The sequence below is a fragment of the Monodelphis domestica genome, chromosome 1 (assembly GCF_027887165.1).
Source record: "Monodelphis domestica isolate mMonDom1 chromosome 1, mMonDom1.pri, whole genome shotgun sequence".
Classification (NCBI taxonomy): domain Eukaryota; kingdom Metazoa; phylum Chordata; class Mammalia; order Didelphimorphia; family Didelphidae; genus Monodelphis; species Monodelphis domestica.
The window spans coordinates 74,121,464-74,136,611 of NC_077227.1; the positions used below are offsets into that span (position 1 = coordinate 74,121,464).

At 34.5% G+C, this 15,148-nt stretch overlaps 1 protein-coding gene across 4 annotated transcripts in view; it reads right to left on the bottom strand.

Moving 5' to 3' along the window:
- Positions 1–15,148, bottom strand: part of ERCC6 (ERCC excision repair 6, chromatin remodeling factor) — a 119,019-nt gene that overhangs the window by 27,334 nt on the left and 76,537 nt on the right. For all 4 annotated transcript variants that reach the window (XM_001366039.4, XM_007478620.3, XM_016428141.2 and 1 more), the window contains 3 exons: positions 3,740–3,910; positions 2,707–2,883; positions 172–288 (listed from right to left, as the gene is read on the bottom strand). In XM_001366039.4, coding sequence (XP_001366076.2) covers positions 172–288; positions 2,707–2,883; positions 3,740–3,910 — 465 coding nt within the window. The remainder of the gene's footprint in view (positions 1–171; positions 289–2,706; positions 2,884–3,739; positions 3,911–15,148) is intronic.

Genomic DNA, 15,148 nt, shown 5'->3' on the forward strand with positions numbered 1-15,148 from the left:
AAATATTCATCTTAGAAAATGGACCAGGAGAAACACTATGAGATTTTTTCAGAATATTCACAAGCTAAAATTATTTAGCAATTAGAGTAAGACAGAATATACATAGTTGATTTACTTAGGTTTTGTTTTCTAAAAAAATTAAAATGTGTATAGCATTTCAGTTTTACAAACCTGTTCATTTTTATCTGGCAATGAAAGGCTCATTTTTACATCTGACTTCATTCGACGCAGTAGGTATGGGTTTATGGTATCTCGTAAAACACACGCACATTTATAAGCAGTTTTCACCTTTAATAAAGAAAAAAGGGAAAAAAATCTTTACTATGTAATATAGTAAGTATTCTCACCATCCCTCAAAAAATTGCTTTCATAGAAATGATTCACTTCATAGGTCAACAATATTAGAAAAGTTATATAATTATAAAATGGCATAAATATAAAAAATTATAAAATAACCATTCCCAACAGGCATTCTCAAATTTGGAGTACTTTTCAAATTATTATATGTGAAGGAATTTCCTTAACTAAAAATTCATGGAAAAAATGACATCATTCGTGCTCAATTTTTGCATTTTGCAAAAAGACTCTAAAATCAAAGTTTAATATGATTATAAGTACAGGGAAAACACTTGTAAATCAATCTTTCCACATAATTTTATAAATGACCAAAAACTAAAACAGAATAGACTAAAGATCAAAAGCTAACACTAGGAGCAGGCTGCAGCTAAGGGAGCTACCAGACAACAAGCAAAGATGACTGCCCACCTGAGACTATGAAAATAAATTCAAGAAAATCCCTGTGATCAGAGAAACAAAAGGCTACTCTTGCCTTAAAGGGAGCATATGGTCCTATAATGGATCACAGATACATGAGATGGGTATTAAATACAGATAATGGCTTTAAAAAAATATAACCCTGAAAAAAACCTACCCACCCTCAATTTACTTAAAGGCAAGAATTCAATAAATTATTGGCACATTTTTTTTTTATTTAAATTGATTTTGTAAGTTTAGCAAATAACAAGTCAATGCAACAGGAAGAACCTCAACTAGAGTTCAGTTGCTGAAACTAGGCTTTACAATTCAAGATGATAAAACCTCAAAATAAATATGTAAAAGTCACATAAAAGATTTTTTTTTTTTAATTCTGAGAACAGTTCACTCAAGTCCTATGCCATCTATTCTATTTTTGAACTAGCGGGGTGAGAAGACAAATAATTCCAAAGTTTCCAAACTAATGAGGGAATCTGAATTTTTTTGTCTCTTCCTTCAACATATTTATTCATTGATGAGGATTTACACTGAAAAAACAAGGCTCAATGACTTAATTATGGGAATTAGTAATATGTCATTGTCATGCAAGGGAAGAGGAAGACTTCTATAACTTCTCTTTAGTTCTCCAGAAATATGCAGTGTGAATCATAAATAAACATTACAATTTCATTTGTAATTCCTATATAATATAGTGTTAAAAGCAAACTGAAAAATGGCTGAACTCAGTTTTGTCAATTCTCCATGACTTTGGGCAAATCATCAAGTCACTCTGACTCAAAGTTTCCTCATTTGTCAAATGAGGGCCTTAATGAAACGCTCTCTACGGTACTTTCTAGATCCCAAATTCTACATTTAGTTATCTTCTTTCAATAGTTTCTAATAATACATAAAGAGCTCATAAAACATCTCAAAAATGAGCTACTTATTTTCGGAACTAGGACTGAAACTACCTGAATTCTAATTTTTTAAATTATTCAAATAGTTTTGCTGGCTCTCTACACAGAAATCTTTATTTGACTATTTTTAAGGGAGTGGGATACATAAGATCCTTTCTCCTTCTCTTCCCTTCTAATATTTGATGAGAGCATTGAAGATAATTCAGTTTTTACTAAGAAGAGGTAGGTGTTCTCCAAGAGAGGAACAGTAAACAAAGAAGCAACACAGTCAAGAAGTTGTGAGTTCATGTGCCACGCCATCTCAGATACATTTTGGACAAAATCACTTATCTTCTCAGTGTCCTTAGGAACTCTCTAAAATTATAAAATGCAGAGAAGATGCCTATCCACCTTTGTAGAGGGGATTTCCTCTTCAGGAATTCCAAAAACCAATGAAATATAGTTCTATTCCTTATATTCCCCATCCCAAGAGGCAACAAACATTAAGTCAGGGATAGAGTGATTACTTTGGAATCCAAAAGACCTAGGCTCAGAACTGCTTTTGAGAGACACAAAATGATTTTGTATCCATGGAAAAGGTCCTTAACCTTTTAGGCATCCAGTCAACTCTCTAAGACTTAAGTTATTATAGAGTTGTGGATCTCAGCAATGGGAGTACAGGGAATTGGGACATCCCTATAGTGTCAAAGTAATAAATCCACTGACTCCCCTTTCCAACCCACCCTTCAAGTATTTCCAAATAGGTACTATTCTAAGAGTTTATCTTTGTTTTACTATTTAGATGAAGTCTTATATGCTCATTTTGAGTAAAAAGAACCTATTATGCCAAAATATTTTCACTATTTTACCTAATGCCAATTTAGGGCTTAAATTTTTTTCTTCTCTCTCTGATTACTTAAAGTGGTAAAACCTAATTTTAAATATTAAAATCCTAAGAGTAAATTATTTACTAAAATTAGCCTCCTGCCAACAAAGGAAACTATCTTTAAATTAGTTGTTATAAACTCTATAAATATTTGTTAACTGAATAACATACCTGTACAGGAGAAGCATTTGAATACCCTCCCATGGTAATTGGAACTGAAAATTGTTCCATGAACACTGGCAATGTTCCCAATTTCCCAGGAAAGACAAAGTCAAAGAGAGACCATAGTTCTTTGAGGTTATTTTGCATAGGAGAACCCGACAAGATAATCCGATGGGGAGTACGGAACTGTTTTTTATAAAGACAAAAATAGTTGCAATAGTTTCATTTTCCTAAAATTATGTTTTAATACACATCCATATAATTTGCCCAAGAATATTCCCACATTGTAAATTTGTTCCCCTGAATATCAACTTGTATCTTTCTCAATATGAAAATTCTGCTGCTGTAATTAAGGATTTCCAAAAAACACAAAGGTCAGAAATGAAAAAGACATGGTTCTCATATTTAAATTTAGCTCTGATTTGAGCTAAATGAAATTAAAGGTCAGATTTTTTCATTCTGCAACTGAAGAGTATTATTAAGCATTATAAAATATCAATATTAAGCATTATAAAAGTGGCAATAATAAAAATGAATTACAATTAATGAAAGAGTTCACAATAATTTTCTTCATTGTTTGATAATAAAAATTTAAACATATCTGGCATTTTCTAATCATTATGTAAAGCACACAGAAAAATCCTTATGAGTAAAAAGTAGGTTCCAATTTCTCACCAAAGAAAATTTACAAAGGAAGTGGTATATATCAAGGTAACTGTACTGTAGCCAGTGTGAAAAATGAGTTTCACTGGTATGCACAAAATATGAAAACCACAGAAGAACCTACAGAGTTTGGGGATATGCTCCATGGATTTATCACTTGGAATCACAAAGGATGAGATTCCGGCACACTATGATCTCTACCAGTGGAGCAATACTTAACCTATATATAAGTTTACAGAACTACTGAAGCATTTGAAGTATAATATGTAGGCACAGGAAGGATTCTGCTTTCTGGCAGAACATCAGCCAAAGTTGACGGATTGGCTTGAATTAACTATAATGTTTCTGAAATATCCTTCATTCCACTACAAGGTTATACCTGTTTGCAAGCAAGTGTAACTGCAGCATTTGGGTTTCGGATTTTGTGTCCCTCATCCAAGATTACATAATGCCAGTCATGATTGTTAATATTATCTTGCATCAATCGAATGTAGGAATATGAAGTGATCAAAATTCCATGACATCTTGCAATTTCTTGAATGAGTTTTACCTAAAATAAAAATAAAATGTTCCTGTAAATTTATTAGCAGGAGTCAAAATAAATAAGAATGATCTTACAATGATCTTTCATCCTAAAGGATCCCAAAGCATTTCATGATTTCATGATTGTACATATAGTTCACTAATTATGCATTTATTATCATTGACAATTTACTTAGCACTTACTTTATTACACAGAACAAACACTGCCCCATAGACCAACAATTAAAATGTGATTAATTCAACCATAAAATCCTCAAGATAAGACTAGAAAACTTATCACACATGACAAAGCAGTTTTCATCCTTTCAGAACGTTCTTTGTTTCTAACCTCAGTGAACTTAAGAACACAATGTCAGGTGAAAAGGAATTATAGTAAGAGATAACACAGCAAGTTTCCAGAAAGAATTCAAAAATCCCTGAATATTCAGAAGAGGTAAATTGTATCTTCATCTCAATTCATGAAACATTAAGTGCTTATTATGTGCGAGGCATATGAATTTTTTAAAAAAGATACAATTCTTGCCTCAAAATAATTTTCTTCTTTCCTAAAGCTTTTACAAGGTGAACTGTACCAATGTCAGACCTATTCAAGTAAATATTACATAGAGCAGATCACTAATTTGAACTAAATGAGATGTACTAAGTTAAAATTTTAACAGTTTTATTATTTTACAACACATGGCAATTTGAACTAACTACGTATCAGTTCTTAGTTCATAAATTTTGAATATCAGCACAAAAGAGCAGACCCTCCTAGTCCACTAAAATATAGGAAATCGCCATTATAACCCAAAAAATAGGAGGGAAGAGAAAAAAATGATTAGCTGGACTTAGTCATATACTAAATTACTCTTCTTTTCTATTTCTTGATCCTTTCTCCCCTACGTTAGAGGGAAAAGATAGGTAGAATGTAGATGAGCTCCCCAGTAACACTTAACCCTTCAGTTATACTTTCTCCCACAAGTGAAGAAGAATGTATTTATAGTTCTGATCCCTATATTCTGGTCACCATAATCTTTTAGGTATGTTTCTTCCAATAAATACATGCTTATAATTTGGAAGAGAATGATGAATGTTAATGCAAAAGATACTTACATCAATTAATCAACAAGTATTTACTAAGTGTGCTTACTATGTGTCAGGAATATAAAGTTAAAAATTAAAATAGTCCCTATATCAAAGGAACTTACATTTTATCAGGGAAAAAAACATATACACACTCAAGTATATACAAAAGAAATAAAGGTATTTTTTTTAAGTGGGCCACATGGGAGACTAAACATTCTGGGAAGGAGAAGGGTGACTGGGAAAAGTCTCTTAAAGGTCAGATTTGAGCTGAGACTTGAAGGAAGCCAGGGAAATGAAGAGGTGGAGAAGAACAGAGAAGGCATTCTAAGCATGGAGGCAACCAGTGCAAAGACAGGGAGTCAGAAGTATAAGGTTAAAGGAAAGTAAGTAGTGCAGGGATGGCGAACCTTTGAGAGACCATGTGCTGTGCCCCACACCCAGTGCCAGGCTTGCCCAGCCCCACCCCTTACCCCACAAAGAGGAGGGAGAAAGTGCTCCCATTGAATTGCTAGGCAGAGGGGGAAGTGACGTGAATTTTTTTTTTACTAATATTTTGTTTTTATACCTCCTAAATTTACTCCTCTATATTCTTACTCCCCTTCCCAGAGAGTGATCTCTTCAACACTTTTTTGTTTGTTTGTTTGATTTTAATAAAAAAAAAAAAAGTTAGGAGAGGGGACAGCTGGGTAGCTCAGTGGATTGAGAGCCAAGCCTAGAGACGGGAGGTCCTAGGTTCAAATCTGACCTCAGACACTTCCCAGCTGTGTGACCCTGGGCAAGTCACTTAACCCCCATTGCCTAGCCCTTATCACTCTTCTGCCTTGGAGCCAATACACAGTATTGAGTCCAAGATGGAAGGTAAGGGTTTAAAAAAAAAAAAAGTTAGGAGGAAGATAGGGGGAGGGGGAGTCAGGAAACCAAACCATATATTGAAAAAAAATCTGAAAATATATGCCATGTTACACATCCATGATCTTCCCACTTTTGAAAAGGAGTAAAATGTCATCTCAGATCTCTTCTGAGAGCATGCTTTTTCTTTGTAATTTTGTTAACTTTCATTTTTTGTTGTTATTTTCTTTAACATTCAATTTTTTATTTAGAATTCAAAATTTTCTCCCTCCTACCCACTCCTCCCCAATCCATTAAGAAGGCAACCTATATGATACCCCTTATACATGTGAAATCATGGGAAATGTTTCCATGTTAGTCATGTTGCACTCCTTCCTACCCCTACCCCCCCCCCCCCGCAAATGCACACACACAAAAAAAATAAAGTGAAATGAATATGCTTCAATATGCACTCAGAGTTCAACAGTTCTTTCTCTAAAGACAGGTAGTATTTATTATCCAGTCCCTTGGAATTGTTGTAAACCACTGTGTTGATCAGAGTAGCTAAATCTTTTACAATGCATCATCCTTACACTATTACTATTATTGTTTACAATGATCTCTTGTTTCTGCTTACTTCACTTTTTATCATTTCACATAATTCTTCCCAAGCTTTTCTGAAGCCATCCCCTTTTCCCATTTCTTATAGCACAGTAGTATTTCATCACAATCATATACCACAACTTATTCAGCCATTCCCCATTTGATGGGCATCTCCTCAATTTTCAATTCTTTGTCACAACAAAGAGTTACTAATAAATTTTTTTTGAACCCACAAGTTGGTTCTTTCTCTACTTTTTCTTTGACCTCTTTGGAATACAGTCTTAGAAGTGGTATTGCTAGGTCAAAGGGTATGCACAGTTTTGATGAGGTCTTTGGACATAGCTCCAAATTGTTCTCCAGAATGGTTGGACCAGTCACAATCCCACCTATTTTTTCACATCCCTTCCAGGATTTGTCATTTTCTTTTTCTATCTATCATGTTAGCAAATCTAACAGGTATGAGGTAGTACTTCAGAGTTGTTTTAATTTGTATTTCTCTAATTATTAGAAATTTAGAGCATTTTTTCATATAACTATTAATAGTTAGATCATATCATATACACATATGAAATCAAAACTATTGACAGTTTTGATTTCTTCGGAAAACTTCACATCCTCTGACTGATTATCAATTTAAAAAATGACCGATTTCTATAAATTTGGTTCAGTTCTTTATTTAAGAAGTAAGGCTTTTATTAGAGAAATTTGCTATGAACTTTCCCCCCTAATTTCCTGCTTTTCCTCTAATTTTGGCTGCATTCATTTTTTTGTGTGCAAAAAAAAAAAATTTAAATTCAGGTAACCAAAATTACTTACCTTGCTTTCAGTGATCCTCTACCCCTTGTTTGACCATAAAAATCTCCCCTTATCCATACATCTGACAGGTATCTTATTCCATGCTCCCTTAATACATCTTTGATACCACCTTTTACATCTAAATCTTGTACTCATTTTGACCTTATCATGTTATACAGAGTGAAATGTTAGTCTATGCCTAGCTTCTGCCAGAGTTTTACAGTTTTACCAGTAGTTTCTGCTGAATAGTGAAGCTTTTGCCTCCAAAGTATGTATTTTTGGGTTAACAAACACTAGATTACTATGGTCTAACTTTCATTTTCAATTGCTTTATGGTTGTTTGTTCCAATCAAATTGCTATCATTATTGTGCATATTAATTTTCCTAGCTCTGCTTAGTTTGTTTTTCATCAGTCCATGTTCTTATAATGAGATTTGCATGCCAAATAGGCTTGATACTAGAAATAACAGAATCCCTAGAATTTAGAGGGTAGGGAAGTGATTGGGTGTGAGAGACTTGTGCTTTTGGAAAATCACTGAGGCAAATAAGTAGCAATGGAATGGCAGATATGTGAGTGGAGAAAAAGAGGAGAGATGCAAGAGATACCACAGAGACAATTAAATCTTGCTCTTTCTACCTTAACAAACTCTTTTTCTCCACACCTACATCCTCCACCTTGGTTCAAGCCTTCATTGCCTCCTAAGCTGCTTTTTACTTGGTCTCCAGCCTTCAAATCTCTCCTCCACTAAATACCTTTACTAGCCCCCAGTTTCTTTTTTACTTCTTTTTTAGGTTTCTATCTATATTAGTGACACCTCACAATAACAATTATTACTTTCAGTTTACAGATCAGAAAAGTGATGCAGGTAAGTTCTAAGACTGGTTTACGATCATAAAGAAAAACCAGTGGAAACCTGTGACCCGTTTGGTACTATAAGTGGACAAAATATATAGTTCATCTTCACACTTTACATTTTTTCCCCAGGATATTCCCAGTTATTATCATCACTTCCCCTTCACTAAGAGCCTACAACAAAGACCAGAAAGGCCCTGCTTATACTTCATCTGGCAAATTTTTTTAATGTCTAGAAGGAAAAGAAATGCTCTAGGTTGTTCACCAGCTCTTAACTTCTCAACCCCGACTTTCATGTTCTTTGGTTCCCATCTCTTTATTGTAGGTCTGGATAGGTGGGCAGATGAAAAATGAGGGAAATAGAGAACTTTCAAATGAAATATTCCACCTATAAGACTTCCAAACTGATGAAATAGAAATATATGTATCTACAGAGCCACAAACAGATGAATATCATTTAAATTGTTTCCAAGCATCAAATAGTGGCAGAGATTAAATCAGAATTAAGGTATACATATGTAAAGTTATAACAGGTCACAAAATGCTAATAACTATTTTCTTTTCCATCTCTAAATGATGACTTTAAAATAAATTTCTCAGTGTTGCTTTTGTGAAATACAGATTTTCCATTATAATCGGAAGAAAATCCAACAAATAAGCACAGCTAAAAATGATAGTTCTTTTCCTTCCCTCTCTCACCTCTCCTAAAAAGCAAAATAAATATTGCTCTTAGTTAAAACACAATCTTTACTTAGAAGACAAACTACATAGTGAAGTGGAAACACATCACATTTCACCTGATTCAGTCCCAGTATCCTCCAGTAGTATGGAACCAGTCTCAACAATAGTATATTGCCATAGACATCTCTATCCAAACACTTAAGACAAATCATCTCAGGCGATTTCAAATTAAAAGCTTGTAAAATATGTAACCTCTCCTAGTTTTTGCAATTAATAGGGTATGTCTGCAATTAGCCTGACTTACTGAATGCAGTGCCGTTGTCATTAAAAGATGTCTTGTGAAAGTGCTGCTGTTATTATGGAGGCTCAGGAGACCAATCCCTCCTAGAGGGCAAACAGTGGACTGGTAGAAAACAACAGCCATAAATCACATTGTCAGGTAGCAGAGAGAACAGGAGTGAAACATCGGCACATGAAGGCCATTCACTGTAAACACAGCACAGCAGCTTCTCAGTCAGGATTTACTGAACCTGTAATTAATTAAAATTTCCTTCAAGCTAAATCTTTAATAAACAAGGATTTGTGCTGACAATGAAGAAAAAAGTCTCCAGTAACAAAATTTAACAATACAACTCACAAAAATATAAACACACCATTTCCCAATTACCCTATCAGGTGTACATTTCCTCTTATCTAAGGAAACATAGGACAAGCAACACTCTGTTGGCATGGAAAATGTTTGTTTTGCTTTGTTTTAATACTTAGGTTGTCAGAGAATGAGAGACTTTGGATGTGGATTTGATAACTTTGAGCCTGCTTTCTTACAAGATCTAAAAAAATCATGACTATATTTTCTAGTAAGAAAGAAGCCCCTGGTAATAATTTAAGAAAGTAACAGATAATTATTCAATACTCTATTTTTTTCCACAAAGAATTATAATAATTAATTCCACTGTTTCCTTTTGAGATGAAATAGTAATAGGTATAGATTTCAATAGCATTTGTTATCCATGAATATTTGACATTTTAGACTTTATAAAGCACCAAAGGTGAAAATGTTCTCTTGAATATTACTATTAAAAATTCCTTTCATCAATATTTCACTATCTTATAATTAATCATTAAAACCAGAAATCATCTTTAAATTAAAACTATCATGTTCTTGATTACATATCCTATTTTTCTATATAATGAAATGTTTCAATACCACACAAAAGCTTTAAAATTATCCAAATGGTTTTACAAAATTACAAGGATAATCTCAGCAGGGAAAAAAATAGGTTATAACGATTATCAAATAATATATTATATTGTTAGCAATCTTTTAATGTATATATATTTTACTAAGATGGTAGTTCCTTGAGAGCGAAAATCACATTTTATACTTTCTTGTATCCATAGCACAGAGTCTTAGGCATAATATAAAAAAATGTCTGTTGATCAATTAGTATATTGTCTTTTTATATTGGGAAAGAAATTAAATAGCATTTAATATGAAAGAACTCATTTCCCCAGTAACTACAGAATAAAATAGCTTCAGAAAGCTGCCTCAAGTTTGTTTATGGAGGTAAAAAGGGTATTTGTTTTCAAATGTGACCAGTTATATACACAGTAAATTCATTGTTGCTAGTAGAGGGGAACATTAATGAAGATAATAAAAAGTAGAAACACAATAGTAAAACCATCTGATAGCTACTAGATAATTTTGAGAAGTGTGGAGAGGGAAGATGAATTTAGATCTTTCTAGTTTCTCTGATACTTGCCCATTATATAGTCTTTTTTTAAAAGTCCTCATAATAAGACAGCAATAATATATATTAAGAAAAGAAATACAATCAACTTAATAACAAAGAATAAATAATTTTACATAAAAGAAATCCTTGTGGAAAATTTTCGTTTAGCCTCTCTCTTTCCCAATCCTATATGCCAAAACTGGTTAGATACTGTCAAACTGGGATAATTTGGAAAGAAAATGATGAGGTTTTGTATTCATAAACAGAAAATTCAACTAAGTAGTATGACCAAATGAAAGCAGTCATTGGGTGGTGAATTAGGTAGTTATCCCACAGCAGTTAGAAAGAAATGATGTATAATGATAGTTCATGAAAGAAAAAATATATGCACGTAAATGAATTTTACATGTCAAGTAGTACAATTCATACATGCACATATATAAATAGATACTTATCTACATATACTTAGATTTTTAAAACAGAGCACAAAATACTTTACAAATGTTTTATAAAAGAGGCAGATTAACAGATTATATCCATACCTTTAACTGTTGAAAAAATCAGAAACAACTTCTATTTGAAAATGGATCCAAGATTAATTTTCACATGCAAAAGGACATAAATTTAATACCACTGGCTTTAAAAGAAGTCATGTAATGTATATATATGAGAAACACTGCTTTTCACATATGCATGCTGGATGGATCTGCTCCAATTTTTTGAATATACAGGCCTCAATTATGTACAACAAACCAGCAGCTTAATTCAAAAGCCTAAGTCAGTATTGTAGAAGAGTCAATGGCAAGGTTATATTGCAAAAGAAAAATGAGTAAATCCGACTGAAAAATAAAAGTTTTTCAAATGGCCACGTTCAGAATTATAACATTGTCAGAAAGATATAAATGACAAATCTTTATAAAATTTGTTCTGGATACTCTCTCTCCTCCTGGGTTTTTGTGACATTGTCCTATAGTGATTCTCTTCTTCAAACCAATACATTTTGGTCATCTCTTCAAGATCATATCCAAGTCTTTCCCCCCTACTCATGACTGTACAAGTCTACTGGGTCCTGGGCCTATCTCCTCTTCTTTGTATATTATTTTTCTTTCTTTAAGAAAAAAAAAAAAACTTTACTGTTTGTCTTAAACTCAATACTAAATATTGGTTCCAAGGCAGAAGAGCGACAAGGGCTAGACAATGGTGCTTAAGTGACTTTTCCAGGGTCACACAGCTAGTAAGTGTCTGAGACCAGATCTGAACTGAGGATTTTATGGCTCTAGGCCTGAGCCACCTAGCTGCCCCTACACTATCTTTCTTAATAATGCTATCAGCTCCCATTAAAAAAAAAATCCACTATTACCTCTATGCAGATGACACCAAATCTATACATCCAGGCTTCATATAACCTGGCTCTCATCCTCTATCTCTAACTGCCTGCCAAATATCTCTGAATTTACAATAGGTACTTCAAACTCAATATATTCAAAACAGAACTTGTCTTGATATTACCATCACCCATAAGTATTTAATTTCCATTCTCATGAACTTTGAAACTCCTGTATCTGAGCAAAATCTAACATTCCCCTATACCTTACAACTCCTAACTGTTCTCTGTCCTTGTCATAACCTCCAAGTCAAAACCATAACCTTTCACTTCTTTCCAAGGCCACTGACCTCAAACTGACTACATTAGTGGTGTCAAATTTGAACAAATAGGCCACTAAACCATTCCTGAGGACCCCTGTGGACACATTATATCTTAGAAAAACACATCTTAACATTATCTATGTTTATTGTAATGTTATTTTGTTGTTGTTAAATATTTCTCCATCACACTTTAATTTGATTTAGACAACACTCAAGAATGTTGCTGCCTATGGACCAATGATTTATACCCCAGGACTACACTCGCCTCCCTTCCCCATCTTGACCTTTTGTTGAACCAGTTCAATTTTATATTATCATCCCTTGTACCCTTATCCTTTTCATCTATGACCTGCCAACCCTCAGTCTTGGATTACTCTAACCTGCTGTCTTCATTCTTATTCATGTGATACTGAACAAAACTGGATAAAAATAATCACAAAACAGTGCTGATAGGGTCCACCGCAAGGCTTTTGTTACAAAATCTTAACTAGGTCCTCCCTATAGCAAAGCAATCCCTTTACACCTTTCTGATCAATTCCCTATCCCTTTCACCTTTTCATTCTACCTCCCACCTCTAGGGTTCCTCCTCCTCACACTCCTCAGCTGCAACTTTGACTTACATTTCACTGAAAAAGTAGAAGCCTGTTGCTGAGAACTCCCTTTTATCCCCTCTCCCTCATTCCACATCCTTCAGATGCCTCCCACCACTCTCTCCTCCTTCATCTATCTCACATGAAGAGGATAAACTCCACCTATATTCACAAATGATCCCATTCAATCCCATCTTTCTACAGCATTCTATATGCCCTCTAACACCTCTAATATCTCATTAATTTTCAGTCTCTCCCTCTTCTCTTTGATATTTCTCTCTAGGTTTCTGTGACACTGCTCTATCCTGGTTCTCCTCCTACCCTGACTGCTCCTTCTCTGGCTCCTTTGCTGAGTCTTCAGATCACATCAGCCAAACTGGAGACTAGCACCAAAGGTATGCCCTGTGTCCCACTCTCTTCTTCCTAAATGCAACTTTGTTTGTTAGCTCTCATGAATTTAATCATGAAAATGATTCTCAGAACTATCTGTTCAGCCCTAATCTCTCTCCTAACCACCAATTTCATATCTTCAACTGCCTATTGCAGCATTGGCAAGCATTTTTGAGTTCAAGTGTCCAGCGGGCAAATTCAAACTATCTGTACCCCCTTTCGCCCCCACCCCCACTACCCAAGAGAGCGGACAGAAGAAATACTTGCTTTGAGCAGCTGGAGAGAGGGACGGGGCATGCAAAAAATATCCCTGGGTGTTGAGAAGAGGAGAAATGGAGCAGCTCCCCTAGTGCCAGCTGGGTACACATGCCAATGCTTCACCAACACTGGCCTACTGGATATCTCAATCTGAATGTCCCACAGACATATTAAACTCAACATGTCCAAAATTAAACTTATTATCTTTTCCCCAAACTCTCTCTTTTCCTAACCTCCCTATTATTGTTATGGGTACCACCATCGACCCAAGAGGCCCATCATTGCAATCTCAGTGTCAACCTTGACTTCTCAATTCTCTCTGTCTCTCTCTTACATAGAGACACACACAACCCACACAAAGGCACCTAAAACCACCATATCTAATTAGCTGCCAAGTCCTTTAGTTTTAAGGAGAAAGAAGATAGAAGGAAGGGTTGGAGAAAGGAACTGCAAAATCCTATAGACACAAAAATTGCCCACTATACTTCCAAGTGAATTCAAAAAAGAACTCTTTTTTATAATCCTCATTTCTTTTTGATACTAAAATTATACTTATAAATGAAATATTAATAAGATAGCTATAGTAAGGGAGTTAGCAAAACCTAGTGAAAATACTTCATGTTTCTCAACAAGGCAAAGCATTAAAAAGGTCTTACCAATGGACACTCTCCCCCTTAAGAATTTACAAATTCCAATCAGTGTAGTCATGGAAAAAAAATCCAGATTGAGCATATATTCGGGAAATAATAATGTCTGAAAGTGTTTAATTACATATGCATAATTTATTCAATTAATTTGTAGTATAATTTTTTTAATATAGCTATTAGCAAAACTATAAGAGTAGAACCTGATTATGACAGTCCAGGTTGCAAAAGACAATAAAGCAATTAAAAACAAGAATAGAGCCAGTGCTCTATTAGCACAAATCTCAATGTAGTATGTTAATTTTTCAAATTATTAAACAAATTTATAAAAGGCATTTCAATCAGTGAACTCACAATAATTTTATCCAACTACATTTTTGGTGTCCAAATTTTTTTTAAAGCTTCTTCAGCATTGAAGCAAATTTAACAATTCAATAAGCATTTTTAATGCACCCACTGTGTGTACGGGTGCTAGGTAAACAAAGGTAAAAGTTAAATACTTCCCAACATTAAGGAATTAATATCCTATTTGGAGGAGGATAATACATGTACATAGAGAAGTTAAAAACAAACAAATCCTGGTGGGGCATGAAGAAGCACTAACAAAGGAAGGCTCCCATAGGTATGACACCTAGCTGAGCTCTGAAGGAAGGTAGAAACTAGAAGAGGGAAGGTTAGGAGGGAGAACATTTCAGGCATGAAGAACAAGCTGTTCAAAGGCAGAGAGAAGATAGAATGTGGCTGAAGTATACAGCATTTGAGGGGGAGTAATATAAACTAATTATAGATCTGCCAGGCTGTTGCAAGACGGCAAAGAACTTTAAATGCCAACCCAAAAAGTTTGATTTTATGCTGTGAATTTTAGATTTTCTCCACCCTGATTAGTCTTTAAAATCCTAGCAACCAGGAATGTATATACCCCTACTTAAGAATTAAGTGTTGAAGAAGATGGCCTATGACAGACATGTGCTAGCAAGTAGCAAATAAGAAACAACTGACAGACCCCCCTGGGCTGTCCTAAGTCAAGCTTAAGCAACCATGGGTACATGTGAGACAGGAAGTGATGTAAAGAACGGTCTATTTATTTCACATCACTTCCTCTCTCCGTCTCTCTCTCTGGCTCCTGTGACTCCTGGCAGGGTGCTGGGCATCTTG